We start from the raw sequence: 27107 nt of genomic DNA, 5'->3' as shown, positions 1-27107 counted from the left end.
GTACTGGTAACATATCTACTTTTAAGTACAGACAACCTTTCTAGTATCATCAATTTTTTTTATCCCATCCAGTATCTCCATTACCTCCTCTTTCACTGACTTTGGCAGCATCTTCTTCCTTGGTAAAGACAGATTCAAAAAAACTCATTTACCACCTCACTCATGCTCTCTGCCTCCATGCATAGGTCTCCTTTTTGGTCACTAATAGGCCCCACCCCTCCTCTTACTACCTGTTTACTATTTATATGCCTGTAGAAGACTTTTGTATTCATTCTTTTTATGTTCAGAATAACAAGTTAGCATTTAGGTGTGTCTTCCTACTCTTTGAAGAAGCAAATTGGATTTTTTACTAGAAATATAGTATTCTCTTTTTTTTGCTTCAGTTTAAAAGCAGAATGAGATCTGACTTGATAATCCAACACTTAGAGGCTAGTAAAGACACTCTCATAGGGCCTGGAAGTTGGGACTTGGCAATAAGGGTGATTAAAGAGATGAGTCAAAACTTCAAGAATGAAGAGTAGAAAACAACCAACAAAGATAATGCTAATTCTACTGCGTGCTGAATGGCCAGTAAAGTTAAATGGTGGAAACAACTAGTCAGTGCTGAAAAATGGACATGACAATGTTTCCTATGTGAAGTAGATAAGGGATATTTGTTGTCAGAGGGAGTGATTGACAAAGTAGGAGAAGCTATTCCTGAGCTACTCATGCGCACAAATGCAAGGAGACTAGACATTGGTGGATTTGAAAGAAAGAGCTTGCTTTTATTTACTGCCTTTCCCAGCCTTAAATGCACTTTACAGGCAATTAAGTAATTTTGACGTAATCACTGTTGTAATATTGTAGCTCCACAGGTTCCTGGTTCATTACCATTGCATCAGAAGTTGTTCCTCAACTTCCCTTTATGGGAAGCCAGTGGATGACGCTTTAGGAGTGGAGTTTCCCCACCCGCTTCCGGTACCAAACTTTTTATATTTAAAAAAAAAGAACTTGGCATCTTATTACATTCCAGTACACAGCTTTAAACGTTTAAATGGACATGTTTCTGGTCTGCCTCTTTGAGATAAACCTCACTTGTTTCAGCTCTATAAATATTAGGATTATACTGCTCAGTCGTAAAGGTTTGTGTTGACTTGAGTTGGCAAATCGATTAAGTTCATCACCCTTCATGAATTACTCCTGGGATCAGGTGCTGAGATATCACAGGGTTTGAGGGAAAGGTGGATTATTTCTCAAACATTTACCATGCCATCATCCTTAAGTCACTAATGTGTGTTTAAGTGGGTCACGGGGCAGAAGATTTACTTTAATACACTTGCGTGGTCTTGTCCATGCCCAAGTAGCCCTGGAGTGGGAGCGCGCAGTGTCCGCTGGTACGCTTGAAGCCTTCCACGACCTGTGGGCACCCCATGGACTAGAGTGCGATGTGTGTAATAGTGAAAAAGACTAGCATTTATAAAGTGCCTTTCACAATCACCAGACGTCCCAAAGGGCTTTACAGCCAATGAAATACTTTTTGACGTATAGTCAGTAATGTAGGAAATGCAGCAACCGTTTTTCACACAGCAAGCTCCCACAAACACCGATGTAATAATGACCCGATATCTGTTTGTGATGTTGATTTGAAGGATAAATATTGGCAAGTACACTGGGGATAACTCCCCTGCTCTTGTAAGAAATAGTGCAATGGGATCTTTACATCCACCTGAGCAACACAGGCCCTGTCTGCTCTAATGTCCCAAACAAAAGATGGCACCTCCGTCAGTGTGGCATTCCCTCAGTACTGCACTGGAGTGTCTGCCTAGATTTTTGTGCTCAAGTCCCTGGCGAGAGACTTGAACCCACAACCTTCTGACTCAGAGGTGAGGGTGCTACCCACTGAGTGACGGCACAGTGGGTAATAGTGATGATTTTATTGCAAATTTCCTTTTGGTTTTGTGATTAAGTTCTTTTGAGTTACGTATTACATAAGATATACAGCACAAAAACAGGCCATTTGGCCCAACTAGTCCACGCTGGCCTCTATGCTCCACTTGAGCCTCATGTCTTTCCTCATCTAAATCGATCAGCATAACCCTCTATACCCTTCTACCTCATATGCATGACTAGCTCCCCTTAAATGCATCTATACTATTCCCTTCAACCACTCCCTGTGGTAGTGAATTCCACATTCTCACCACTCTTTGGGTAAATAATTTTTTTCCGAATTCCCTTCTTGGTGACTATCTTTATATTGATGTACAAGTGGAAACATTCTTGCTGTATCTACTCTTTCATAATTTTGAAGACGTGTATTAGGGCACCCCTCATCAATTTTTCCCAAGAGAAAAGAGCCCCAGCCTGTTCATCCTTTCCTGATATGTATAGCCTCTCATTTCTGCTGGTATTCTTGTAAATCTTCTCTCCAGTGCCTTTTAAAAGGGCCACTTTTAAATCGTGTTTTGGTTGGTGACTCAGTACAGGTATTTTTTTGTTTGTTTTAATAAGTTAGTGCAGGAAAGAATACACTGGAGGGCGCTTGGGCTCCAGAGAGTTTGGAAAGTTTGTTTGTGTGTGTGTGTGTGGGGGGGTGAAGACACGATGGGGCGGGGCTCTCCCGGTGGAATCTCGCGATGTTTGGGGGCCGGGAGTGCGGGTATTGGCGGCGCCGCGCCGCGTCGTTCTAGTTCGTCCTCAGTGCAGGGCAACGAGAAGAGTGTCTGTGTCTGAGCGCGCTGTCCCCGTCATACTCACAGCAGCGCCGGGGGAAACGTTCCAACTATCCGCAGCATTAATTACCGGGTAAGGCACCGAGCAGCGCGGCGGCGATCTTTTCTAATGTTTTTTTTTTGTCACTTCTTCCTTGTCTCGGACCCCGGCTGGTGCGCCCGCCCGGCCGGGCCCGGTTACCCCGGTTACTCGGTGACATCAGCTGTGATGCGTGTGGCTGGGGAAAGGCTGCTGCGATCACACCCGCTCATGTGCAGCCTTTGACACTACTTTCTCCTGTCCACCTTTTTGTTGCAAGGCTTCAGACCGGGCTAGACTCTGGATTGGCACATCATGGAGTGCCGGAGATGGTGAAACGCTGTTCGTCTTCCTCTGTGCAAAGTTTAAAGAAACATTCCTGAACTAAACTTGGGTCACGGACCAATGACAGTTCAGTGAAATCATTGTTCTGTTCCTCCTCCCCAAATGGGGAGATATACCCCTGTAATGATGGCAGGCGATCTCTCCCGTCATGGGAGCAAAATACTGCGAATGCTGGAAATCTGAAATAAGAAAATGTGTAAGTTTCTGTTGAAATAGTAAACCAAATGCATACGAGATCCGAAAATGGTGAAGGGTCAGGAGCGTCTGTGTAAAGAGAAAGAGTTAACGTTTTAGCTCCGTGACCTTTCATCCGAACTGGTGAAAAGTCATCGACTTGACATGTTTCACTCCGCAGAAGCTTGACAATATTGTTTGGAACCTGATCTATTTTACACTGTGGTTCACAATGCAGGGAGGGACTATGTAATACAAGGGTAATACATCTGAATGCACTTTTATTGGAAAGTGTGTACCCCCAGCTAAAATATATACTTGTTTATGGAGAAATAATTGCGTTTATGAAAAGCCTGCTATCTACAGCGATATGAGGGTACAGGCATATGCTTTTAAAACCGTATTTAGAGAAGGCAATCCGTTGAATGATGCAGGTGTTATGAGAAGTACATTGGCTGTGAAACAAGTATTTTTTCAATAAACACTAGTTCCTTCAGGTATGCTGAATTTCTTTGCTTTAAAGGTTTATTGTTGCTCCTGGAACAGTCACTGCTTCACTTGTGAAATGATCATCTTTTCACTTTCAAACTGTCTTGAAAATGTTGCAGATATTCAAATCTGTCCACTCTCAAATTCTTGTTAATTGGATTAAAATTGATGAGTTGCATGTTGAGTCTTACAGCTAGTCGTACTGTCAGTGTTTCTCTTGTAACACAATTTATGTTCTTTTGACCTATTGCCACTGATTAACTTTGCGGAGAACCATGAGTTTTAAACGTACTTCCTGCATCATAAATATTATAAAGGCAATATATAAAGAAAAGTAGACCAGCCCTGTAATGTAACTTAACTAAGGCAGTTCTACGTAAATGAACTCGCCCTGTGATGCAACTAAAGCAGTTCTACAGGCTGAGTGGAAGAGGAAATGAATTAATCAGATTTTATTTTCATCTCAACTGTACATTGTAAGGTTGCATGTATTCATACAAACTTTTCTTGCAGTTTTTGTTGACAATGTTAAAAAGCCACTCTAGGTGGAAAGTCTGAAGTTAACATTCTTTGTGTGCATATTCCAACTTGACATCATTACACAATATATTGAAATAGAGGCAAATGACTCTTTCCTCCTCCTTCATATTTGCCAGATGTCTGGCAACAGAATGTTTTTGACAAATCCTGCTGGGAGTATAAATTTCTAATACTTGTATTTTTTTTTTAAAGTCTTCATTCACTCTTCTGGTATATGCGTGGCCTGCTTGATATAATATTGAGGGATCACATTTTATAAATGTTCTGAATAGCGTATGCTTCAACAGTTCTGAAAATCTAGATGTTGGGGCCTACGTGTAATGTGACTGAGAAGAATGTTCAATTGTTGAACTTACTGATTGACGCTTAAAAAGACTTGAATCAAGTTGTGCAACTGTAGTGTAAACAATAGCAGGATATCACTTGTTGAAAGTCTTTCAGGTATTAAGTTCCTGGGAACAGCTCATTTCTCAAGTTTACTGCAATCTTTTAGAAAAACTGAACTTGTTTTCACTTTTGTGTTAACATTTAAAACTTGAGGGTTACGTTGTGATGTAGCTGGTCTAACTGAACTTTAGATAAATTTTGCTGTAGGTTATTTAACTTTTTTTGTATTTTTTTGTAGAGAATGAGCTTGTTAATTTTGCAGTAATTTTTGGTAAACGGTATCTAGAAAAGTTGTGACCTTGCTTATGTAGTAGTTTACAACTGACAACCCTGCATTAATCTGCAGAAATGCTTAAAAATTGGTGACATTAATTCTTTCATTTGAATATATCCTTTTAAATCATGTTCCCAAACAGGGATTCCTGGACCCTAGGGGTTCTGTGAGGAGATTGAGATCATCAGATTTTTGAACTCTTGTTGACTTACTGCTGTTATTTCTGTCCTGCTGTATATTAATAAAACAATGATAACACATTCTACATGTAGTTAGAATAGGGAGTCGCTTTCGAAAGCTATTACTTTTCAAATTAAGTAGAAATGGTTATATTCTTTGGATAAATACAATATTATCTTGGGCAGGGTAGATTCTAATTTACACCATGGGTCACAGTGCAGGAATCAAGTCATACTGCATTTTTTTTTGTCTTTTACAGACAAACTCGCTAAAGGAAGATCAGGTTGTTTGGTCATTGGCTACATCAAACAGAGTTGTTTTCTGGACCATGCTGCCATTATTATAGCAAGCCTTGAAATGTGGCTCTCTGAGGGTAACCTGTTCTAACTACTAACCGTAATAAAGCCCATGTCCGATACTACCTCATTTAACATGTATTTTAAAAAAAACCTCTGAGGCGCACTGTGGCTGTGAAACTAGAAAGAGAGAATCTAATATATTTGAGAATCATATCTTAAATGGAACTTTTGGCTGAAGTGAGTGTTCACACTGGCTTACAGGAAATGAAGCAACCAAATTAGTTTTTGGGAGATGGCCGGACTTGTGGAATTTGACTTCTAAACCACCAGTAAAACTCCTGGAATGCCATGTAATAAAATGGTATGTGACCTTGCTCGTTACTGTAAATCGGTGCCCCTGGACATTAAATGATAGCAGTGTGGCAGGAGGGAACTGAAATGGGTGGGCTCCACAATAAGGAACTAAATAACTGAGTAAAGCTCCCGCTTGATTGGAGGAAGGAGCATGCATAATTATTACAGGTACTCTAGTGGGATGGGGTTAATGGTCTGAGATTGTTATTACTGATGCTTTATTTTCTTCTCAAAATTCCAGTTAGTCTCAATCTGTTGGTACAGTAGGATATAGGGCTAGAGTTTCCCTAACCTGTTTTTCTGGCACCCTCACCTGAGCTGCGCCGCCTTTGGCCACCTCCAAGTGCATCGAAAAAAGACGTCTGTATTCTGGCCGCTCCCCAGCCAGCCTCTCCTCGGTCGACAAAATTGCTTTCCTTCTCCTTTCACCCTTTTCTGATTTAAAACAAAATCTTGGCACTAGTTGGAATTTCTAGACACTCCCTGAAATAATTATATAATTTTTGTATGTACTCTTTTTCATATCAACTTTGGGTGGAACATAATGGCCTGGAATTTGCAGCATTTGCCATCATTCCGTTTTTGAAACTGACCGCAACTTCGCGATTTGGCACATGCGGAAATCCTGATGTGGTGATCTGTCATTCACTGGTCCAACATGGGCTGCACTGTCACTGCCCCCCCCCCCCCCCTCCCCCAATCACCGAACTGGCAATCAGTGAAATCACTCAAATCGTGGCAACTGACAAACTTTGGCTCTTTGGTAAAAGACCATTTACAAATGTGTGCAATACGATGAGCCAGCAGTTCCTGATCGTTTATTCGTGTGTTTATCATTTTAAAAAATTATAAATAAAATCCAGCAATTTGTGGGGAGGAAGTGATCCCTCGTGAGTTGCAAATCGCCACAAATTGCTGGGCGATTTGCGCCGCTCCACCGTTGGCTTCAAGAATGGGATCTTGCCGTCCGTAATAAGTTTCAAGAAAAATACTGGATTTGTGTCATAGATACAAATTAAACTCACTAGAAAGTTAGGGCTGGTATTTCCTAATGTAAGGAACCTTTTAATGAATAGATTTGTTTCTGCCATGCCACTCCACCTTGCTGGGGGGGAGGTGGGTATGGCGGCGGCAACAATTACATTGTTCCAAGAAATTTTAACTTCTAATTTTTTTTTTTGTCTCTCTCTTGCTCTTTTAATCCAATCTTTCTTTCACTCGCGCTCTCTCTCTCTCATTTTACTTTAGTTGCCCTTATTTCCTTCTCCATCGTTTCTATCTCAAATTGAATTGGTTAAGGAGATGCACTATTGGTCGCGTTGTTCATCAAGACCCCAGATTTCCCATGTGACCTCGCCACACCGTTATCAACTTGCACTTCGCTACAATTTGTGGGGCAAATTTTTTTCAAGCTGAGAGTGAGAGGGGAAAATAAATCCAACTTGTTGAGTAGGGGAGGAAAGGGAGAGCGTTCCAGATTTCAACTACCCTTTGTGTGGCAAGGTGCTTCCTGAGTGGCCAAGCTCTGATTTTAAGATTCTGCCCCTTGAGATTCTTGAAATAGCTTCCCCGTATCAATCCGTTTACCAGTTTTAAATGCCTCAATCTGGCCACCTCTCAATCTTCTATATTCAAGGAATACAAATTGCAACCTGGCCTCTTGATTTGACCACCTAAACCCCACTATTATTCTGATCAGTAAGTTTTCATATGGCTTTCTTTTTGCGATTTGATGGTTTTAATCCAACCTTGTTTATTGTAAGTGGCACTCCTTTAGAAAGGAGTTATTAAATGTAAAGCATTTTGAAACATGGTGGCTTTAATATATTGTACATTGCACAGACTAAGAACACTGCATTTCCCATTAATGCTCGGCCTTGCTGCTGTTGCTGACAGTCTCGGTGCAGTATCAACCGGTACCTGTTTCTACAATAGTAACTATAGGCCACCCACTAAGAATTGAATTGCCATTATTGAAATTGGATAGGACTCCGTTATACTGACCTGTGTTTTGATGTAAATTAACTGACCTATTGATGGTTATTATATAATTTGTGTTAAGGATATCCCCTTTCTCAGTTGCCAGACTTCTCCGTTTCCCTTTTAATTTCTTGATACGCGCCAGCTGTTGGTGGCAGGTCGATTATCTGCTCCCACACTGCCTTTAATTCTGCTTTGCACTAGTTGCTAGGAGGTGCGAAGAGGAGCTAAGGACTGTTTTCACTTCTTTGGCTTGGTAAATTTCCCACTAACATAACTGACAACTCATGGTGTAAGATCAAATCTGTTGTCTTTATTTGCAGAAATGTATATCGTTTTATTTTTAAAACATGTAGTTGTTGTAAACTTTGATGTTTTCCCAACATATTAAATCATGCAGTATGCCAATAATTTTTTTTTTAGTCTGAGCTTTGGAGACTGATGGGATATTTCTGGCAGCCTAATTCTTCTAACAGAAGCCTTTGCAAAACCTCTCTGTGCACCATTGTCTCAATGCATGAAGAGATGATGAGGTTGTCAGAACCAGCTGCCCCATTCCGGAGCCTTATTTGGAAGCTCGATTACTCGCACCATTTCAGATTCTAGCTTGCGTACCCGCACTTATAGCTACACAATTTCATCTGTTGTTGTGAGGAGCTTATTCAGAGTACAATAACCATGAACTTTCTGAGGTGTGGGTTTGCTGACCAGTATCTGAAATACCAGTCGAACACTTTGTTCAGGTGGGTTTACTTTTGAGAACGGTTTAGTTTTAAGAGTTTTTGCATTTGTCTTGAATTTTTGGGTTGAGCAACCTACTTATTTCCTCTTTATTTATATTAAAAAAAAACATTTTCAGTGGTTTTGTAGATGTGTATGCCATTCTCATTTTATACAGCAGCTAGATTTGTGTTCTGTATTTCAGGAAATTCAGTAGTATCGGTTTGAAACTAGAGTTTCAAGACTTTAAAAAAGTTTGGGGGTGGTGGGAGAGATTTGATACTCTGTGTCTTTAATATGGGTTGATTAACTCTACAGGTAGCTCAATCTATGGGCTAGTGAAAACATACATTTCTATAAATGCAACTTGTAGAAAGCAATATGTTATAAAACGCTATTAAATTGTTCCAAAGAGCAGATATTAATGCATAAAAGTCTGGATTCTTTGCACATGATGGAGCAGGGCATCTCTGTGTATGCCGTTTGTTAGACTTTCTCCTGCGCGCCTCAATGGAACATTTTTTTTGTGCCGTTACTTGTTGGCAGTGCGAGAAGATAAGTGTGGTGAGGGCAACAGAGCAACTTGGACTTTTAGTGAACGGAGGGACCAATAGTATATCTCCTCAGCTGTCTCTTGAATGACATGTCTATCTTGCTCAGTAGACCATTCCACGTATTAACCTTGGTATGAAGTGCTTGCTGATATTAGTCCCAAACTTGCCGTTTAGCAGTATTAATAACAATTATGTACTAGCACCTTTAACCTAGTAAAAAATCCTAAGACACTTCACAGGATTTGACACCGAGCCACATAAGAAGATATTAGGGCAGATGGTCAAAGAGGTAGCTTTTAAGGAGCATCTTGAAGGAGGTAAAGAGGCGGAGAGGTTTAGGCAGGGAATTTCCGAGCTTGTGGTCGTGGCAGTTGAAGGCCAATAGTGGAGCAATTAAAATGGGGGGGTGCACGAGGGCAGAATTAGAGGAGCGCAGACATCTCGGGAGTTGTGGGGCTGGAGGAGATTAGAGATAAGGAGGGCCGAGGCTATGGAGAGAGATTTTAAAAATGAGAATTTTGAAATCAAGGCATTGCTTAACCGGAAGCCAATGTAGGTCAGCGAGCACACGGGGTGATGGATAAGTGGACTTGGTGTGAGTTAGGACATGGGCTGCCGAGTTTTGGATCACTTCTAATTTACGTAGGGTAGAATGTGGGAATGAACAGGGAAAGCAACTGTGTATCTCCTTAACCAATCAGAATTAACAGCACAAGGACTGAGCAGGAAGTACAAATTAGAGTAGGTGAATTCAATGCCAGAAGGAAAAATTGATGAAAGAAAAATTGGATTGAGCGAGAAAAGGGACAAAAGAAAAGTAATTAAAAAAATCTCCAACAACAATTGAAACCTGAAGGAATGAGACTCCACACTTGTAATAGTTAATTTTCAATGTCCGAGAGTTTGATTAGCAGTAATTAACACTTATCACATTGTTAAAAGGGTACTTTGAATGGAATGAAGCAGACTTAACTTCCTGCGCTGAGTTCAGTTCGTATCTACCATGCAAAAGCAGCAACTTCATGCCATTCAATGGTGAGCCAGGTGGAGAGATGCAATGTTCAGGGAGCTAATGGCGGAGCGCGCATCTCGTACAGCAACTTTTGTATTTCTGCGGATCTGCCCTTGTCAGAAGTTGCTGTGCAGCATCTGTGCATAAATAACGGCCCATCGCCCCTTTTGTCTCTCTCATCTCTCCTGCCTTCCACCCTACCACAGACCTTCCCTTTTGTTCCATCTTCCCCACCCCCCCCCCCCCCCCCTTCAGTGCTCCTTTAAGAATCTGTTCTTTTTGAACATTCGTCAGTTCTGACAAAGGGTCATCGACCTGAAACGTTAACTCTGTTTCTCTCCACAGGTGCTGCCTGACCCGCTGAGATTTCCAGCATTTTATGTTTTTATTTCAGGTTCCAGCATCTGCAGTTTTTTGCTTTTGTAGGTGTAAAGTATAACCATCTTGGTCGGTGTTATTAAACACTGAAGTGTTGCAATTACAAGACGACTTTTCCATAAATCGAATACCATATGGGTGTTTCCTGTCCAGTTAACTTTTGTTTCACTGAACACACAAGACTTCATACTAAACAATGTTTTATTTCTTTTATAGGTTAAGAATTGCAATGGAGGCTGTTGTTCGTCGCTGCCCATTCCTTTCACGTGTGTCTCAGACTTTTCTTCTGAAGGCTGGCAAGTCCCTGATCTATTATGCGCAACACTGCCCTGTTATGATGATGAAGGCAGGAGCCAAGCCTGTAGTGCGTACTGTAACCACCTCTGCCGCTCACTGTCAACAGACCAAAGAAACCACACCAGTGAATGAGAGTAAGGAGCTTCTTGTATTTTAAGTTGTGATAGTTAAAATTGCTCTACATAACTCCAAAAAGTTGGAAGTGAGTAACACAGTTAGCAGAATATAGTCAAAAAGAAGCAAAGTTGTTCCCAAATGGTCTAAAATCACATTAAAATGTGCTGTTTTGTGTATGAGGTTGGGCAAAATTGACATCTGTTGTGGAATAGCATGGGCTAATAAATTGATTACTATAGAGCTGGATTATCTTGCAACTAATGCTTTAACCACTTCCCTCAGTAACTCAATGATAACAGCTAAAGCAATGTGTAACCTTTTTGGTACCCCCTCACTCAGCTGTATGAACACGTTTATAATAATAGACTTCAATGTGATTCCAGTTCAAACCTTGTGACTGAGTCATAAAAGTCATAGCTACAACAAACTGAATTACTATAGCTCAGTAATCGAGGTGAAAACAATTTTTGCTTTAACTGGGTTCATTTTGGGCAGCACTTGGGATTGGGAGGTGATATAAACATCAAGACTATGCAAGCCATTTAATTGGGGCTAATGTTTTAAATCTGTTTTGCTATAAACACCACAATATTTGTAATCCATAATCTGCACAGTTCCTAAAGCATTTCATTTGGTTTGCACAGATGGATAGATTTTTAACCAATAAGGGAATTGAGGGTTACGGGGAGCGGGCGGGTAAGTGGGGCCGAGTCCACGGCCAGATCAGCCATGATCTTATTGAATGGCGGAGCAGGCTCGAGGGGCTAGATGGCCTACTCCTGTTCCTAATTCTTATGTTCTTATGTAATTGCTTAAATATTGATATCGCACTAAATTTCTTTCAACAATTTGATTCAAATCTGTGTAGTTGGAAAGCCTGTTTTTTTTAATTTGTTGAGCCTCGAGATTCTTCTAAGTTTTATAAATTGATATATTTTTTATCTCTTTGATTTAGTTTCGAACCTTGCTTTTTTTTTAATGTACCACAGAACCTACTACTTTGGCTTCAACTCCAAGTGTCCCAGTTTCCCAGCTTCCCTCAGGACACCCAATCCTTAATGCTGGACAAGCTGGTGCTTCCAAATGTCCATTCCTTGCTGCTGAGATGAGCCATGGTAAGAGCAGCGTTGTCCGAAAAGCCAGTGTGGAACTTTCAGAGGATGTGCAACAGATGCACGCTGTGAGAAAAGGTAAGTTGATCTAGACTTTTAACAAAAATTCATTTTGCTGTACTTCAATTTTGAAAGTTTGCTGTCAGATAATTTTAGAAGAAAAAGAGCAAACTTGAATTTATATAATGCCATTCATGTCAACAGGATGCTCCAAAGTACTTCACAACCTTTAAGTGCAGTCATTGTTGTTTTGCAAATACTGGGATGGTAGTGTGGCCGAGCAGTCTAAGCTGCTGGATTTTGGTTTCAGTCTCTTTGGGGACATAGGTTAGAATCCCTGCCACAATTTGCTTTATTAACCCACAGTGCTACGGACCAAGAGCTGGAAAGTGGGTTTAAGTTGGGTAGCTTTTTCCGTCACACATTATGGGCCGACTAGCCGCCGCCTTCTATGTCATAAATAAATTTCTATGAAACCTGGCAGACAATTTCTGCACAGCAAAGTCAGGTGATATGATAAATAAGCAGTTTGTCTCTTTGAGATCTGCTATTATGTACAACCTGATCACTTCAGAATTGAACCTCCCAACCCATATATTGGCAGCTTGAAAGATAACTGCTATCCTTGTCCCTAGGGCTATTGAATTGGCTTTTGTGCATTATAGTTCAAATCACATTTGTATTAATTTGTTTAGATTATGGCATGAGATGTATACCGAATGTGCTTTAATAAGGTAACATATTGATTATCCTCTGCAGAGTTAGCTGCGACATCTGTTAATTCAACTGGTGTCAACATCCACAAGGCAGATGGGCAGAAGAAAGAAGGCCTACTGAAGAATCTGCATGGTGTGGTGAAGCAAAAGCCTTTAGTTTCTCATCTCATTGAGGACAACATGCCAAAATGTGAGTGCAACAACAAATTAACCATGGAAGTATGCAATAAGCAGCACCAAATCATACAAATTTTATTTTTTTGAGCCGATATGGTCATGTTACTTCGAAGCTTTAAAACTTTTCTGTACTTTTGCAGCGGTTTCAACCTTCAAATATGATGGATTTTTTGAAAAAAAGATTGATGAAAAGAAAAAAGATCACACTTACCGTGTTTTCAAAACTGTGAATCGCCGTGCTGATGTATTTCCCATGGCAGATGACTACTCCAACTCTGTGAGCGTCAAGAAGGAGGTTTTTGTTTGGTGCAGCAATGATTACCTTGGAATGAGCCGCCACCCACGGGTTGTGGGGTCTATCATGTGAGTTTATGAATGTAACTATCTTGTAAATAAAATCAACCTGCATCATAATGGCATAACTTCTCTCGTACAGGTGCTGCAACTGTATAGGGTATTGGTGAGGCCGCACCTGGAGTTTTGGTCACCTTTCTTGAGGAAGGATATACTAGCTTTGGAGGGGGTACAGAGACGATTCACTAGGCTGATTCCGGAGATGAGGGGGTTACATTATGATGATAGATTGAGTAGACTGGGTCTTTACTCGTTGGAGTTCAGAAGGATGAGGGGTGATCTTATAGAAACATTTAAAATAATGAAAGGGATAGAGGCAGAGAGGTTGTTTCCACTGGTCGGGGAGACGAGAACTAGGGCACAGCCTCAAAATACGGGGGAGCCAATTTAAAACCGAGTTGAGAAGGAATTTCTTTTCCCAGAGGGTTGTGAATCTCTGGAATTCTCTGCCCAAGGAAGCAGTTGAGGCTAGCTCATTGAATGTATTCAAATCACAGATACATAGATTTTTAACCAATAAGGGAATTAAGGGTTACGGGGAGCGGGCGGGTAAGTGGAGCTGAGTCCCACGGCCAGATCAGCCATGATCTTGTTGAATGGCAGAGCAGGCTCGAGGGGCGAGATGGCCTACTCCTGTTCCTAATTCTTATGTTCTTGTGTAATTGTTTTTTTATTTTATAGAAAGTATCAGTTTCACTCTTGAAGTGTTTTTAATGAATTTGAGCCATTCCATGTCTGTTGCATTATATTTTTTTGTGTTTAGTGGCAGTAGATAGAAACATAGAAAATAGGTGCAGGAGAAGGTCATTTGGCCCTTTGAGCCTGCACCGCCATTCAATGAGTTCATGGCTGAACATGCAACTTTAATACCCCATTCCTGCTTTCTCTCCATACCCCTTGATCCCCCTAGTAGTAAGGACTACATCTAACTCCTTTTTGAATATATTTAGTGAATTGACCTCAACAACATTCTGTTGTAGAGAATTCCACAGGTTCACCACTCTCTGGGTGAAGAAGTTTCTCCTCATCTCGGTCCTAAATGGCTTACCCCTGATCTTTAGACTGTGACCCCTGGTTCTGGACTTTACCAACATTTAATAAGAACATAAGAACATAAGAATTAGGAACAGGAGTAGGCCATCTAGCCCCTCGAGCCTGCTCCGCCATTCAACAAGATCATGGCTGATCTGGCCGTGGACTCAGCTCCACTTATCCGCCCGCTCCCCATAACCCTTAATTCCCTCATTGGTTAAAAATCTATCTATCTGTGATTTGAATATATTCTATGAGCTAGCCTCAACTGCTTCCTTGGGCAGAGAATTCCACAGATTCACAACCCTCTGGGAGAAGAAATTCCTTCTCAACTCTGTTTTAAATTGGCTCCCCCGTATTTTGAGGCTGTGCCCCCAGTTCTAGTCTCCCCGACCAGTGGAAACAACCTCTCTGCCTCTATCTTGTCTGTCCCTTTCATTATTTTGAATGTTTCAATAAGATCACCCCTCATCCTTCTGAACTCCAACGAGTAAAGACCCAGTCTACTCAATATCATCATAAGGTAACTCTCTCATCTCCGGAATCAGCCTAGTGAATCGTCTCTGTACCCCCTCCAAAGCTAGTATATCCTTCCTTAAGTAAGGTGACCAAAACTACACGCAGTACTCCAGGTGCGACCTCACCAATACCCTGTACAGTTGCATCAGGACGTCCCTGCTTTTGTACTCCATCCCTCTCGCAATGAAGGCCAACATTCCATTCGCCTTCCTGATTACCTGCTGCACCTGCAAACTAACTTTTTGGGATTCATGCACAAGGACCCCCAGGTCCCTCTGCACCGCAGCATGTTGTAATTTCTCCCCATTCAAATAATAGTCCCTTTTACTCTGTTTTTTTTTCCAGGGTGGATGACCTCACTTTTTCCGACATTGTATTCCATCTGCCAAAGCTTAGCCCATCCTCTTAACCTATCTAAATCTCTTTGCAGCCTCTCTGTGTCCTCTGCACAACCTGCTTTCCCACTAATCTTTGTGTCATCTGCAAATTTTGTTACACTACACTCTGTCCCTTCTTCCAGGTCATCTATGTATATTGTAAACAGTTGTGGTCCCAGCACCGATCCCTGTGGCACACCACTAACCACCGATTTCCAACCCGAAAAGGACCCATTTATCCTGACTCTCTGCTTTCTGTTAGCCAGCCAATTCTCTATCCATGCTAATACATTTCTTCTGACTCAGCGTACCTTTATCTTCTGCAGTAACCTTTTGTGTGGCACCTTATCGAATGCCTTTTGGAAATCTAAATACACCACATCCATCGTTACACCTCTCCACCATGCTCGTTATATCAAAGAATTCCAGTAAATTAGTTACACATGATTTCCCCTTCATGAATCCATTTGCGCCTGCTTGATTGCACTATTCCTATCTAGATGTCCTGCTATTTCTTCCTTAATGATAGCTTCAAGCATTTTCCCCACTGCAGATGTTAAACTAACCGGCCTATAGTTACCTGCCTTTTGTCTGCCCCCTTTTTTAAACAGAGGCGTTACATTAGCTGCTTTCCAATCCGATGGTACCTCCCCAGAGTCCAGAGAATTTTGGTAGATTATAACGAATGCATCTGCTATAACTTCCGCCATCTCTTTTATTACCCTGGGATGCATTTCATCAGGACCAGGGGACTTGTCTACCTTGAGTCCCATTAGCCTGTCCAGCACTACCCCCCTAGTGATAGTGATTGTCTCACGGTCCTCCCTTCCCACATTCCCGTGACCAGCAATTTTTGGCATGGTTTTTGTGTCTTCCACTGTGAAGACCGAAGCAAAATAATTGTTTACGGTCTCAGCCATTTCCACATTTCCCATTATTAAATCCCCCTTCTCATCTTCTAAGGGACCAACATTTACTTTAGTCACTCTTTTCCGTTTTATATATCGGTAAAAGCTTTTACTGTCTGTTTTTATGTTTTTCGCAAGTTTACTTTCGTAATCTAGCTTTCCTTTCTTTATTGCTTTCTTCGTCATTCTTTGCTGTCGTTTAAAATTTTCCGAATCTTCTAGTTTCCTACTAACCTTGTACGCATTGCTTTTTAATTTGATACTCTCCTTTATTTCCTTGGTTATCCCTTCTCTTACCGCCCTCCTTTTTCACGAATATATTTTTGTTGAGCACTATGAAAGAGCTCCTTAAAAGTCCTCCACTGTTCCTCAATTGTGCCACCGTTTAGTCTCTCTTCCCAGTCGACTTTAGCCAACTCTGCCCTCGTCCCACTGTAGTCCCCTTTGTTTAAGCATAGTACACTTGTTTGAGACACTACTTCCTCACCCTCAATCTGTATTACAAATTCAACCATACTGTGATCACTCATTCCGAGAGGATCTTTTACTAGGAGATAGTTTATTATTCCTGACTCATTACACAGGACCAGATCTAAGATAGCTTGCTCCCCTGTAGGTTCTGTCACATACTGTTCTAAGAAACAATCCCGTATGCATTCTATGAATTCCTCCTCAAGGCTACCCCATGCGATTTGATTTGACCAATTGATATGTAGGTTAAAATCCCCCATGATTACTGCCGTTCCTTTTTCACATGCCTCCATTATTCCCCTGATTATTGTCTGCCCCAGTGTAAAGAATCAAATGCACCATGGTTTTTAAATAAGTGATTTTTTTTCTCAAATTAGTAGCAAGGTTGGTATATAAAGAAGGAAGAATGACTTGTTTGTATATGGATCCCCTTCCCTACCATTTTCAAATATGTAGGCAAATAAAGATTAGACATCAAATGAACAAAATGATGATATTTGGGAATATTTTAATACATTGCTTTTTAGTAGCGTACATGCTCAGTTATGGTATATTTTCTTTCCTCGTTTATGGACTTTAAAAAAAAAAAAAGTTGTATTCTCCATTATTCCCATCTCTTTTTTTTTCTAGGGATACTCTTCGGTGCCATGGTGCTGGAGCTGGTGGGACCAGAAATATTTCTGGAACCAGCAAGTATCATGTTGATTTAGAGAGTGAATTAGCTGATCTCCATGGAAAAGATGCTGCACTACTATTTTCGTCATGCTTTGTGGCAAATGATTCTACCCTCTTTACATTGGCCAAAATGCTCCCAGGTATGAGTTGCTATTTGCTGCAGATTATGTCAAATTGACTCTCTCCAGCCAGATATCTCCACACCCCTCTCCTGGAGGTGCTGATTCTTGCTAGGGTGTGTTTTTTTTTAAAAAGAGGATGGGGCTACCTGCCAATACCTCCCCATAGTGATCATTCTTCATGTAGGAGGTGGGGCATCAGAGTTGAACGCACCTTTCTTCAGACATCTGCATACTTTCCAACAAGAGTCACTGGATATAAATCAAAAGCACCACCCCTGTTTGAATTTTCCCCTCATTGTCCCAGGGACATGAGAAGCCAATTGTAGAGTCCCCACAAATTCTGGCTCAGATCTAACTTTGCACAGACTGGAGTCAAACCTGTCACCACCTCGTTTGTATGGCTCAGATATGTGCAGTCTTCTCCAACTGAATCATTGGGGAGCCTAAATTCACACTTTGAACCTTACTGGGGACATGCAGCCCCTTATCAAAGCCTCTCCACTAGGCCATACTTTCCTCCACCTGCCAAATTGCCACAGTAGCAGTGTCATTAAATTGCACCTTGGTTTCTCTCCATACTCCTGGGCCTTCTCCTTCAAGCATCTCGGCTTGTTCCAGCCCCCTCCTTTTTTAAAACATTTTCATTTTCTACCATACCCAATCCTCTGTTTCTCACCAATACTACCCCCCCCCCCCCCCCCCCGCCCAACCTCAGCCCCTCTGTCCTTGCAAACTACTGCCCCATCTCCAATCTTTTCCCAAATCCTTGAACATGCTGTCACCTCCAAAATTCATGACAATCTTTCCTGCTGTGATGCCCCTTTGGTTCTATAGCCTGATGATTTGCTGTATAGGCTTGTACATGAAGACTGGCAACTTGTAAGGTAATGGAGAATGGTTCCATTGGCTCTGACCATATGCCAGCAAGAGAAATAAATATGTGCTGCTGGTGGGTAAGGAGGAAAAATGTCCCTTCCCATTTCTGGGATTTGTAAGAAACTATTGGGTTATATTGATAGAAATAATCAAATAATATAGGGCCTTATCTTAAATGACCAAAGTAAAATAATTTCTGTAGATGTTCGCTTGCATAATTCACATTGTGCAATCTTAAAATTTTTGGCATTATTTGTCAACAATGTTCATTTCCTTCTAATGTTTCAGATGCTAACCATGGACTTTTATTTTACTTTTTTTTAATGTGGTTAGGATGTGAAATCTATTCTGATGCCGGAAACCATGCCTCCATGATTCAAGGGATACGGAATAGTGGAGTTCCCAAGTTTATATTCCGTCACAATGATGTTAATCATCTACGGGAGCTGTTGAAGAAGTCGGACCCAGCCACTCCAAAGATTGTAGCCTTTGAGACGGTCCATTCAATGGATGGTATGCATTCAGACTGGAATTTAAAGTAGTTTTACTTGATGGGGAACTGATGCTGCTAAACCATCTACAGTAGCAAATTGTTCAAAATTAAAGTTGCAAAACTTGTTTCCCAGCAATACATTACTGATACTTGTAGGATTTAAGGTCTAACTTGATTTTTTCAGCTTGCAAGGATTCAGTATGAGCCAGTGCTGATGCAGCATATTGTGAATTGTAAGCACTTTTAAAAGCTCTACATGTAACTAAAACTTGATTTGCTGCTAACAATCTAGTGCTTATTTTTGTTTGGAAAAAAAAAAGCTTTACCTAACTATTTGTACACCTACCATTTTGGAGTTGTGGTTACAATCATGCGCTTCATTAACTCTCCATTAATCTGTTTATTTAAAAAAAAATCTCAATTCATAAAGTTACTAACAAAATTAATCATGATGCCATAAAATGTTAAATGTAAGCATTGTGATTCCTTAAAAAATGCTTGACTATGCTGCATCTAGAATTTCTTTAAATTGTACTCTTATACAAGAATTGCTGGCATCGCTCCAATAATACATACAAGTCAAGCCCTCAGCATTTCCTGCCAAAGAATCCGAGCGGACCGAACCCCTCGACGTAATTCCAAGTCTGCTGCTAAAAACCCAACAGGCCCATCTCTCCTTAGCACTGCCCCATAGTGCTGTAGCTGGTGGAAAGGATCCTTGCCTTTGCTGTAGATCAGAGCTCCTGTGCTCAGGAGAATTCCTGTCTAGTATATGGGTGAGAACTCTTCCACTTGTGGAGCATGGCTGAAGGAGTGGAACCTAGCCTGTTAGTGGCAGGATTTGATAGGACTGGCACTGAGGGAAGAATGGAGGGGCGTAAAGGATGGGGGGGGGTGAAGGAAAGTACCAGTATTAAGCAGTGGGGAGGGGTGAGTGCCAATTTGAAAGGAGGATTGTGGAAGAAGAGTACCAGTTTGGACTAAGATGGAGGGGGAGAAGAATTGCCAGTCTGAACCAGTAGGGTTGGGAGGAGGAGTGTGTTTCTGAAAGTGTGGAGAGTTGGATGGGGTATAGAGTTGGTTTAAATTGGGACAGGAGGGTTGGATGTGAGAGTGACATTTGAGATTAAAAACCAGTTATTAAGTATAAAGGATCCTAAAATTAATCTCGAATGCATCATTTTATGTTTTTAAAAAAAAAATTATTTCAGTGGAGCATAACACCAAACTTCGCTAGAAATAAATCACTAAATTTGAACCTTCAACATTTAGATTTCCTCTTTCAGACATTTTTGTAGTTAAATGTTTTTCAAATAAATGGTTGGTTACCCAATAAGTCACAAAGCTTATGCAACCTGCTTGCTTCCTGGGCTTGTAAGTTGGGTAACTTCTCGAATTGTCAGCTTTTAGATGTTTTTTTTGTTGATGTTGAAACTATTCCTCTGCTTTACTTGGTTTACTGGGTTGGCATGTATGGGTACATGCAGTTGTAGGAGCAGAATGTGCCTTTTCCATTTTTTTTAAAGAGTATGTGATCATTACACCATTGAATTTTTGTACTTGTGGTTTAAAGCTGAATTAAGCAAATTGCTCAACTGTTCAAATATGCTATCCTTTTTAGGTGCAGTCTGTCCTTTGGAGGAGTTCTGTGATGTAGCACATGAATTTGGTGCTATAACCTTTGTGGACGAAGTCCATGCTGTTGGCCTTTATGGCTCTTGTGGTGGAGGAATAGGAGATCGGGATGGAATCATGCATAAAATGGATATCATATCTGGCACACTGGGTAAGTACATTAAGTGCTTACAGGAAAAGATGAGTTTTATTCATTCTTTAAGCAATCAGTAGTGCATGTGAGCACAAGAGGTCAAAATTGATTATTTTGATCTGAAGAATAAAATAGCAGGATGAATTTTTAAATAACCTGTGAGTGTCCATTATAATCAGCCTGTAAGTTCTTTGGTTTAGTTATATATTTTTTCACTCCCTTGGGGGGTCTGTCTCCGAGGTAGCTTTATAAAGCAGCAATTTATAAATCCTTGATGCCACAAATCAGTTACTAGTTTGGGGCTGCCTTCACTAGATAAATAGAAGGAAGAAAACATTTTAAATAAAGCATTTGAAACTTTTAGGGGAAGTAAAGGTTATGTTATGCAGGGGGTGGGGTGTAGAGGTAATAAAATTAATGTGGACAATTAAAAGACTGCATTTAGTAAGAGTGGGCAATAGGGGCAACAGAAGAGCAGAATTAAAATTTTTATATTTTTAGTTAAAATTGGATTTTCTGACATTGGAGTAACTTATTACCATAATTTTAAAAATCTCTTTCCGCATCCCATTATGTGAGCTAAAAACTTTAAAACAATCCATTCCAGCCCAGAAAGGTGGGCCTTGCACTTGGCCTGTTGGGAAGCAAATAGTTAAAGCTATTATAATTCTGCTGTTAGTTGTCACAAATCAAGGGGAGGGGGATTCTAACTAGCTGCAGTTACTCACCACTTTAATGCACAACACACACATTTTTACCCAAGTGGCAGTCGTGCAGGGATGTTGCAATAGCAATGAGGGAAGGTGTACAAATATAATCCTCCCTGAAGCAGAAAAGACAACAAAATCACATTTAACGTTTTGTTCAAAAGTACAATGTTAGCATAGAAACTGTTAGTTCTAAGACTCGCATTTCAAAAATCAACCAACATGATCTGGCATAACTAATTCAATTTAATTGAGGTACGAGAACCTTATGTTTCACCATAGAGACTCATCTGATGGTGATCTGTTTTTAATACTCCAGTTATAATATCGTTGCCAAGCTACTCAAACTAGTGAGCATTTATTCACCATGAGTAGTTTCAAAAGTTGGATCCATCTACAGGTTTTCATTGTTATGAGATCAGTTTGAGGCTTCATTTATACTGTGTTTGCTCCACTGATTCCTGACGCACTGCTCTCTGGCATCTGGCTGCAATCCAAAGGAAACTCTGCCAGGGTTCACTAAGGCCAATGACTGAGAAGAGCTGGTTTTATTAAAAAATTAGTTGTCCACCAGGTTTACCTTTTGGGTTGCAATCCGCTGCGCAAAGCTGTGCCTCAGCATGGATTTCTTGTAAATTAGTACCATGACTGAATTTACAAAATTACACCAAATGACTGCAAAAACATTATTACATTGTCAAAATGGCTCAAGCTCATGCAGCTACAGTTTTTTTTTACTAAATTATGCACACAGATATCCGTGTGTTCAGAGGGATTTTGGCTAACATTTTTTAGTTTTAAATAACTCTTCTGGTGGAGGTTTCTTGGATGTTCTAAAGCATTGGTGATGTGAACATCTTGGTCAGTTCCCTCCCCCCCCCCCCCCCCCCCCACAAAAAAAAGTTGATGTACTATATTGCAATGGTTCTAAAATGGAACAAGTTGTTTACATAAATACTGCTGCTTAGTTTTCTGATAATGTAGCACCAGTTTGGAGATTTCATGGCCCCCACTACATGTAAACCGATCAAGTATCAACCGTGTAAATGGAACAACTGAGTTACTGATCGATATCTAGCCTCTTGCGAACCTTTACTAGTCTAACATTGTTTTAACACCATTCTTTTTCAAAGCAAATTCTTCTCTGACCCCAGGTCACCCCTCATATTAAATTTATGAGGGGTGACCTAGAGAACAGCTTTCACTGTATAACGGCACTGGGAGTTGCTTTTGACTTTGAGCAGTTGGGTCCATTTGACCTTAACTAGTTGAACCAAGTGCATTTACTAATTTGCTTCCAAATAATTTTACTGGTATTGAATTCTGCAAAATTACTATGATAGAAATGGGGTCTGGTGCAGTTATAATCCTTCATGTTCATGCCTAAATATTTTTTCTCTGCCTCCCCCACCCCCCTCCCCTCCCCAAACAACATGCATAAAATAGGAATGTTGTGCCGAATACAAGGCGAGTGGTCCCTTTTATTGCTATTTTGAGAGTTGCAGTTACTTTTTTATATAAGAGGTCTGAATTGTGAGACTTGTGAAATGTTTTCGAGATCATGGACTGATTTATTCTGCTGCTTCAAAGTTCTTGCGTACAATGTGGCAATGACCTAGAAAGCTGTTGAGCATCAAAGAGAAGTGTAAACAAAGCTCATGTTACTGAGCCTGCCTGAGGCCTGACAATAGCAGCACTTATCAAAATCTTAACTATGACGTGGAGACGGCAATGCAGAATGTGTAAATCAATGGTTACTAGAGACTTAAAAAAAAATCAAATAGTAAAGTCTACAAATCAGCTATTAATTGGCCAATCAGCAAATGCTAACTGCAGCACTGGCAGTAAAGGGATGTCTTTTGAAGATTATTTTACTAATTAGCATCCTTCCTGTTTTGGCATCAGTGCTTCATAGTGTCATTTCATTAAGTTGAAATTATAGTCATTAACTATAAAAGCATGGTTTCAGTGGCATGTGGTTTTGGGGTGACCAGGTGAACAATGGGATGCTGAAGCCACTTGTTCTTGTGTTTATCCCAGATGCTGTCCATTGAAGGGTACAGAAGGGGGATGGCCTGAGGGCATTAATTTAATGTTCAGCATAACTGGCATAGAATACTAATATGGTAGTGAGCCCATGATATTTATAAGGAAGACTTGAATCGGTTTTAAAAGCAAGTTTAACAAATGGTCTATGTCAGGCCTGAAAAGCACAACTTAAATGTGTGTGAATGGCATTCAATTGTGCTTCCCTTCTCATCTTATTTAACTAGCTTAAAATGCCCTCAATAGTGTTATTTATAGAAAGAAATCAAACTTGAATGTTCTGCATTTTTTTTTCATGTTCATGATTTATCTGGCAGTAAATTTCAATAAAAAAAAAATGATTGAAATTATTTGTATTAATCCTTGAACAGCTGATCTTTTCTTGTCAACCTTGATGTCATCCTTGTGTTTAGGCTAATAGCTGTCCAATCTCTGAAATGCATTAATACTATTTAAATGACATAGCGAATAATTTTGTGGGGGTTTTTATGTTGCAGGAAAAGCGTTTGGTTGTGTTGGAGGCTATGTAGCCAGTACTGCATCTCTTATAGACACTGTGCGGTCATATGCTGCTGGCTTCATCTTCACTACCTCACTGCCACCTATGTTACTGTCCGGTGCTCTGCAGTCTGTCCAAGTCCTGAAAAGTGAAGAAGGTCGAGCACTGCGCCGCAGACACCAACGCAATGTTAAGCTCATGCGTCAGTTACTTATGGATGCTGGTTTCCCTGTGGTTCACTGTCCCAGTCACATCATCCCAGTCAGAGTAGGTATTCTTCTGCATGTATACACAATACTTTTACTTGGTGCCAAAAGTTTCCCTGCTCTGCTTTCATCCTTCTGCCCCCCCCCCCCCATACTCAACCATGCCAAAACTACTTCCTAAATATTTCCTGTTGTCACATTTATACATGGCAAAATAAAAAGTGACTAACCGGTTCAAAATGATTAGGTTGTTACAGGATTGCCTTATTCATATTTTGCAATAAACTTTGTACACCATCAATTTCTGTTTTACAATCATTTTGGGTGTGGTGCACAAGAAAATTTTCTCCAAATTGCTCATGGCATGTTAGAGCTGCAAGGGCAAGTTACTTCACCCCCATTTGACTGGCGAATTATTCATGGTACGAGGGGAGAAAATTGGAAATGGAGTTGGAGTAGGAAATAAAAGATTCCAAAGAGGACCGCAGTCACGGTCGCCTTTTACCATTGCAAATTGATCCAGAGTGAATGAAAGAATAACAATTTACAATGTGACTCAGTTAAAGTTTTGAAGGTTCTAGTAAGACATTCATTGATTTTTATGTATATTTATGCTGTTTTTAGGTCGCAAATGCAGCTAAAAACACTCAGATCTGTGATGAACTGCTAAGTAAATACAACATTTACGTCCAAGCTATCAACTACCCCACTGTTGCACGTGGTGAGGAGCTCTTGCGTATTGCCCCAACCCCTCATCACACCCCTCAAATGATGAATTATTTTGTTGGTAAGTAGACTTCGCATCAAATGATGTAAAGGGATATAAAGAGGATAGCAAACTGGATTTAAAAATTGATTGAGGGAAAATATAGTGTCGGGTTTGAGGGCAGTTTTTCAGAATGTGTCCCTCGGGGTTCAGTTCTGGGGCCACTTCCGTTCACTGATTTACTAATCAGCTTGGAGGCAGTGGTGGTGAAGTTTGCAGACAATACCAAAATAGGTATAGTTAATTCTTTAGAAAGACCAAAGGAAACTGCAAAGGAGATTGGAATTCAATGTCAGCACGTGTTGTTACTGGACAAGTAATCCTGGACTAGTAACCCAAAGAACAAGAGTTCAAATCCCACCAATGGCCATTTGAGTTCAATTTTTGTTTTAAAGTGAGTATCAATAAAAGTGGCAATGAAACTGTTGGATTGTCACAAAACCCAATGAGTTTACTAATTCCCTACTCCTTTAGGGAAGGAACCCTGTCGTTCTTATCCAGTCTGGCCTATATGTGTCTCTAGTCCTACAACAATGTAGTTGACAATCTTGTGGCCTCGCAAGCCATTCCGTTGTATCAAACCGCTACCAGCGGTTCAACAAGGACCACCTGCTCAAAGCAACTAGGCATGGCCAATAAATGATGGTCTTGCCAGCAATGTCCACATCCAGAGAATTAATTTTTTGTAAGTGATGTAATGCAATTTAAAAAAACCCAGTAATTATTCTCTGAATGGAAGTAGGCTCAATGATGTGAAAAACCAGGGAGACTTGGAGGTATAGGTTCACAGAACATTAAAGGCAGCACTACAGGTTGATATCATTGTGAAAAAAGCCAATAGAATTCTAGGTTTTATCTCTAGGTATAGAACATAAAAGCCAAGAGGTAATGAGCTTATGTAAAACCATAAAACCTCGGAGTACTATGAGAATAATCGGGCTCCATACTATATAGGAAGGATATTGAGGCTTTAGAGCGGGTGCAGCACTTAGGATGCTGCTACGTATGGAAAATACAAAGGAAGACTTGAAAAATTATCTTCAGTGGATTAACACAGATTATGGGGCCGATTTATAATGGTGTTTAAAATTATAAAGGGATGGGACAGGGTAGAATGAAGCAGACTAATACCAGTAGTTGAGGGGGCAATAACAAGGGGCAAATTTGGAACTGAGGGCGGGAGAAACTTGCGGCTATGAAATTTGTTTCATGGGTTAGTGGTTAAATTAGAAACTGTCAACATTCAAGATTAGATTGGATAGGTAGATGAAGGAATAGGGTGAGTAATTGTGATTTAGAACGAGGCTCGTGTAGAGTGTAAATGCCAAACCAGACTAGTTCAGCTGAATGGTCTGGTCTGTTTCTGTGATGTAACTGCTATGTTTTTCTAAGTACAGAAGGAGTTAAACCTACATGATCCCGCAATTATTTAATTTGTTGGGAGCGGAGTGGCATGGACTTAAGAACTATCATAACCTTTTGTCTGAATTAGTTGTCTGTCCTAATGTAAAATTAGGATTTAGACCAATAATAGATTAAATCTACATAATTTTATTGTACATATTTCCCACAATTTTTAGCTTCATTCCCCCTAAGCTCCTAAAGTAAACATTTAGATTGCATAAATTTCACACTAAGCATTTACTGTATATAAAACAATGCATAGCTCACTGTGACATAAAAATCTGGTGCATGTTTTATACATTGCTTTCTTTGATATTTACAGTAGTTTTTATAGTAACTATTTATGGTTACTTCTAGATGGATTGATTTTTTTTTAACCTAAATTAATCCATAGATAGTTGTTGCTTGGAATCAGAATGTAACTCCAACAGCCAGCTTAGAACCACTGCAGAAATTGAATAAATATTGCCTCCTGAATTGTGTTCTATTTAATACATCACCTCCTCCTGTTTTATTAACAGAAAAACTGCTGATTACATGGAAGGATGTTGGATTGGAGTTGAAGTCCCATTCCTCTGCTGAGTGTAACTTCTGCAGAAGACCTCTACATTTTGAGATCATGTGTGAGAGGGAAAGATCCTACTTCAGTGGAATGAGCAACCTGATATCTGTGAATGCATAATGCCTAATGCCTAGATCCATTTGATTCTGGGCTGTCCTTGTATTAGAATTTAAAGTCAAACCATATAATGTGTGTTTTTACAGAACTTGACTACATATATAATTTAATTATATAAGATTATTTCCATAGTAGACAAAAAACCTAATAAAAACAGCAAAACTATACTCATGGCTCTCTGTTTTGTAACTGTGTTTTGAAATATAGAATTGATTGGGAAAGTTCTTTTCACTAATGAAAATAGAGGAGAAACTGAAATATCTTGAAATGAGAAGGCTGAAGGTAACCAAATAGAGGTCTTTAAAATTATAAAGGTGTTTGATAGGTTAGATGAAGTCACTTATTGAGAGTCCAAAACTAGGGGTCGTTAAGA

The 27107-nt window shown here is 40.2% G+C and overlaps 1 protein-coding gene and 1 long non-coding RNA gene across 3 annotated transcripts in view; one reads left to right on the top strand and one right to left on the bottom strand.

The window, feature by feature from the left end:
• The first annotated feature begins 2638 nt into the window (after positions 1 to 2638).
• Positions 2639 to 26901, top strand: alas1 (aminolevulinate, delta-, synthase 1). Of its 2 annotated transcripts, none has more exons than XM_070895379.1 (11): positions 2639 to 2781; positions 10630 to 10844; positions 11817 to 12017; positions 12699 to 12845; positions 12973 to 13195; positions 17124 to 17308; positions 18500 to 18679; positions 20281 to 20445; positions 23678 to 23946; positions 24510 to 24672; positions 26577 to 26901. In XM_070895379.1, exons 2-11 carry the CDS (start codon positions 10643 to 10645, stop codon positions 26735 to 26737), a joined length of 1896 nt encoding a protein of 631 aa, XP_070751480.1. In that variant the 5' UTR covers positions 2639 to 2781; positions 10630 to 10642; the 3' UTR covers positions 26738 to 26901. The 2 variants fall into 2 exon arrangements, with proteins under 2 accessions (XP_070751480.1, XP_070751481.1); XM_070895380.1 differs by lacking the exon at positions 2639 to 2781 and adding an exon at positions 3084 to 3268.
• LOC139277220 (uncharacterized) overlaps positions 10597 to 27107 on the bottom strand; it is a 55543-nt gene continuing 39032 nt past the window's right edge. The window contains exons 2-3 of the long non-coding RNA XR_011596051.1: positions 21156 to 21250; positions 10597 to 10806 (exon numbers count right to left, since the gene is read on the bottom strand). This is a non-coding gene — a long non-coding RNA (uncharacterized lncRNA). The remainder of the gene's footprint in view (positions 10807 to 21155; positions 21251 to 27107) is intronic.

This window comes from Pristiophorus japonicus, chromosome 12, assembly GCF_044704955.1.
Source record: "Pristiophorus japonicus isolate sPriJap1 chromosome 12, sPriJap1.hap1, whole genome shotgun sequence".
Taxonomy (NCBI): Eukaryota; Metazoa; Chordata; class Chondrichthyes; family Pristiophoridae; genus Pristiophorus; species Pristiophorus japonicus.
This window is presented reverse-complemented; position numbering and strand designations above follow the sequence as displayed.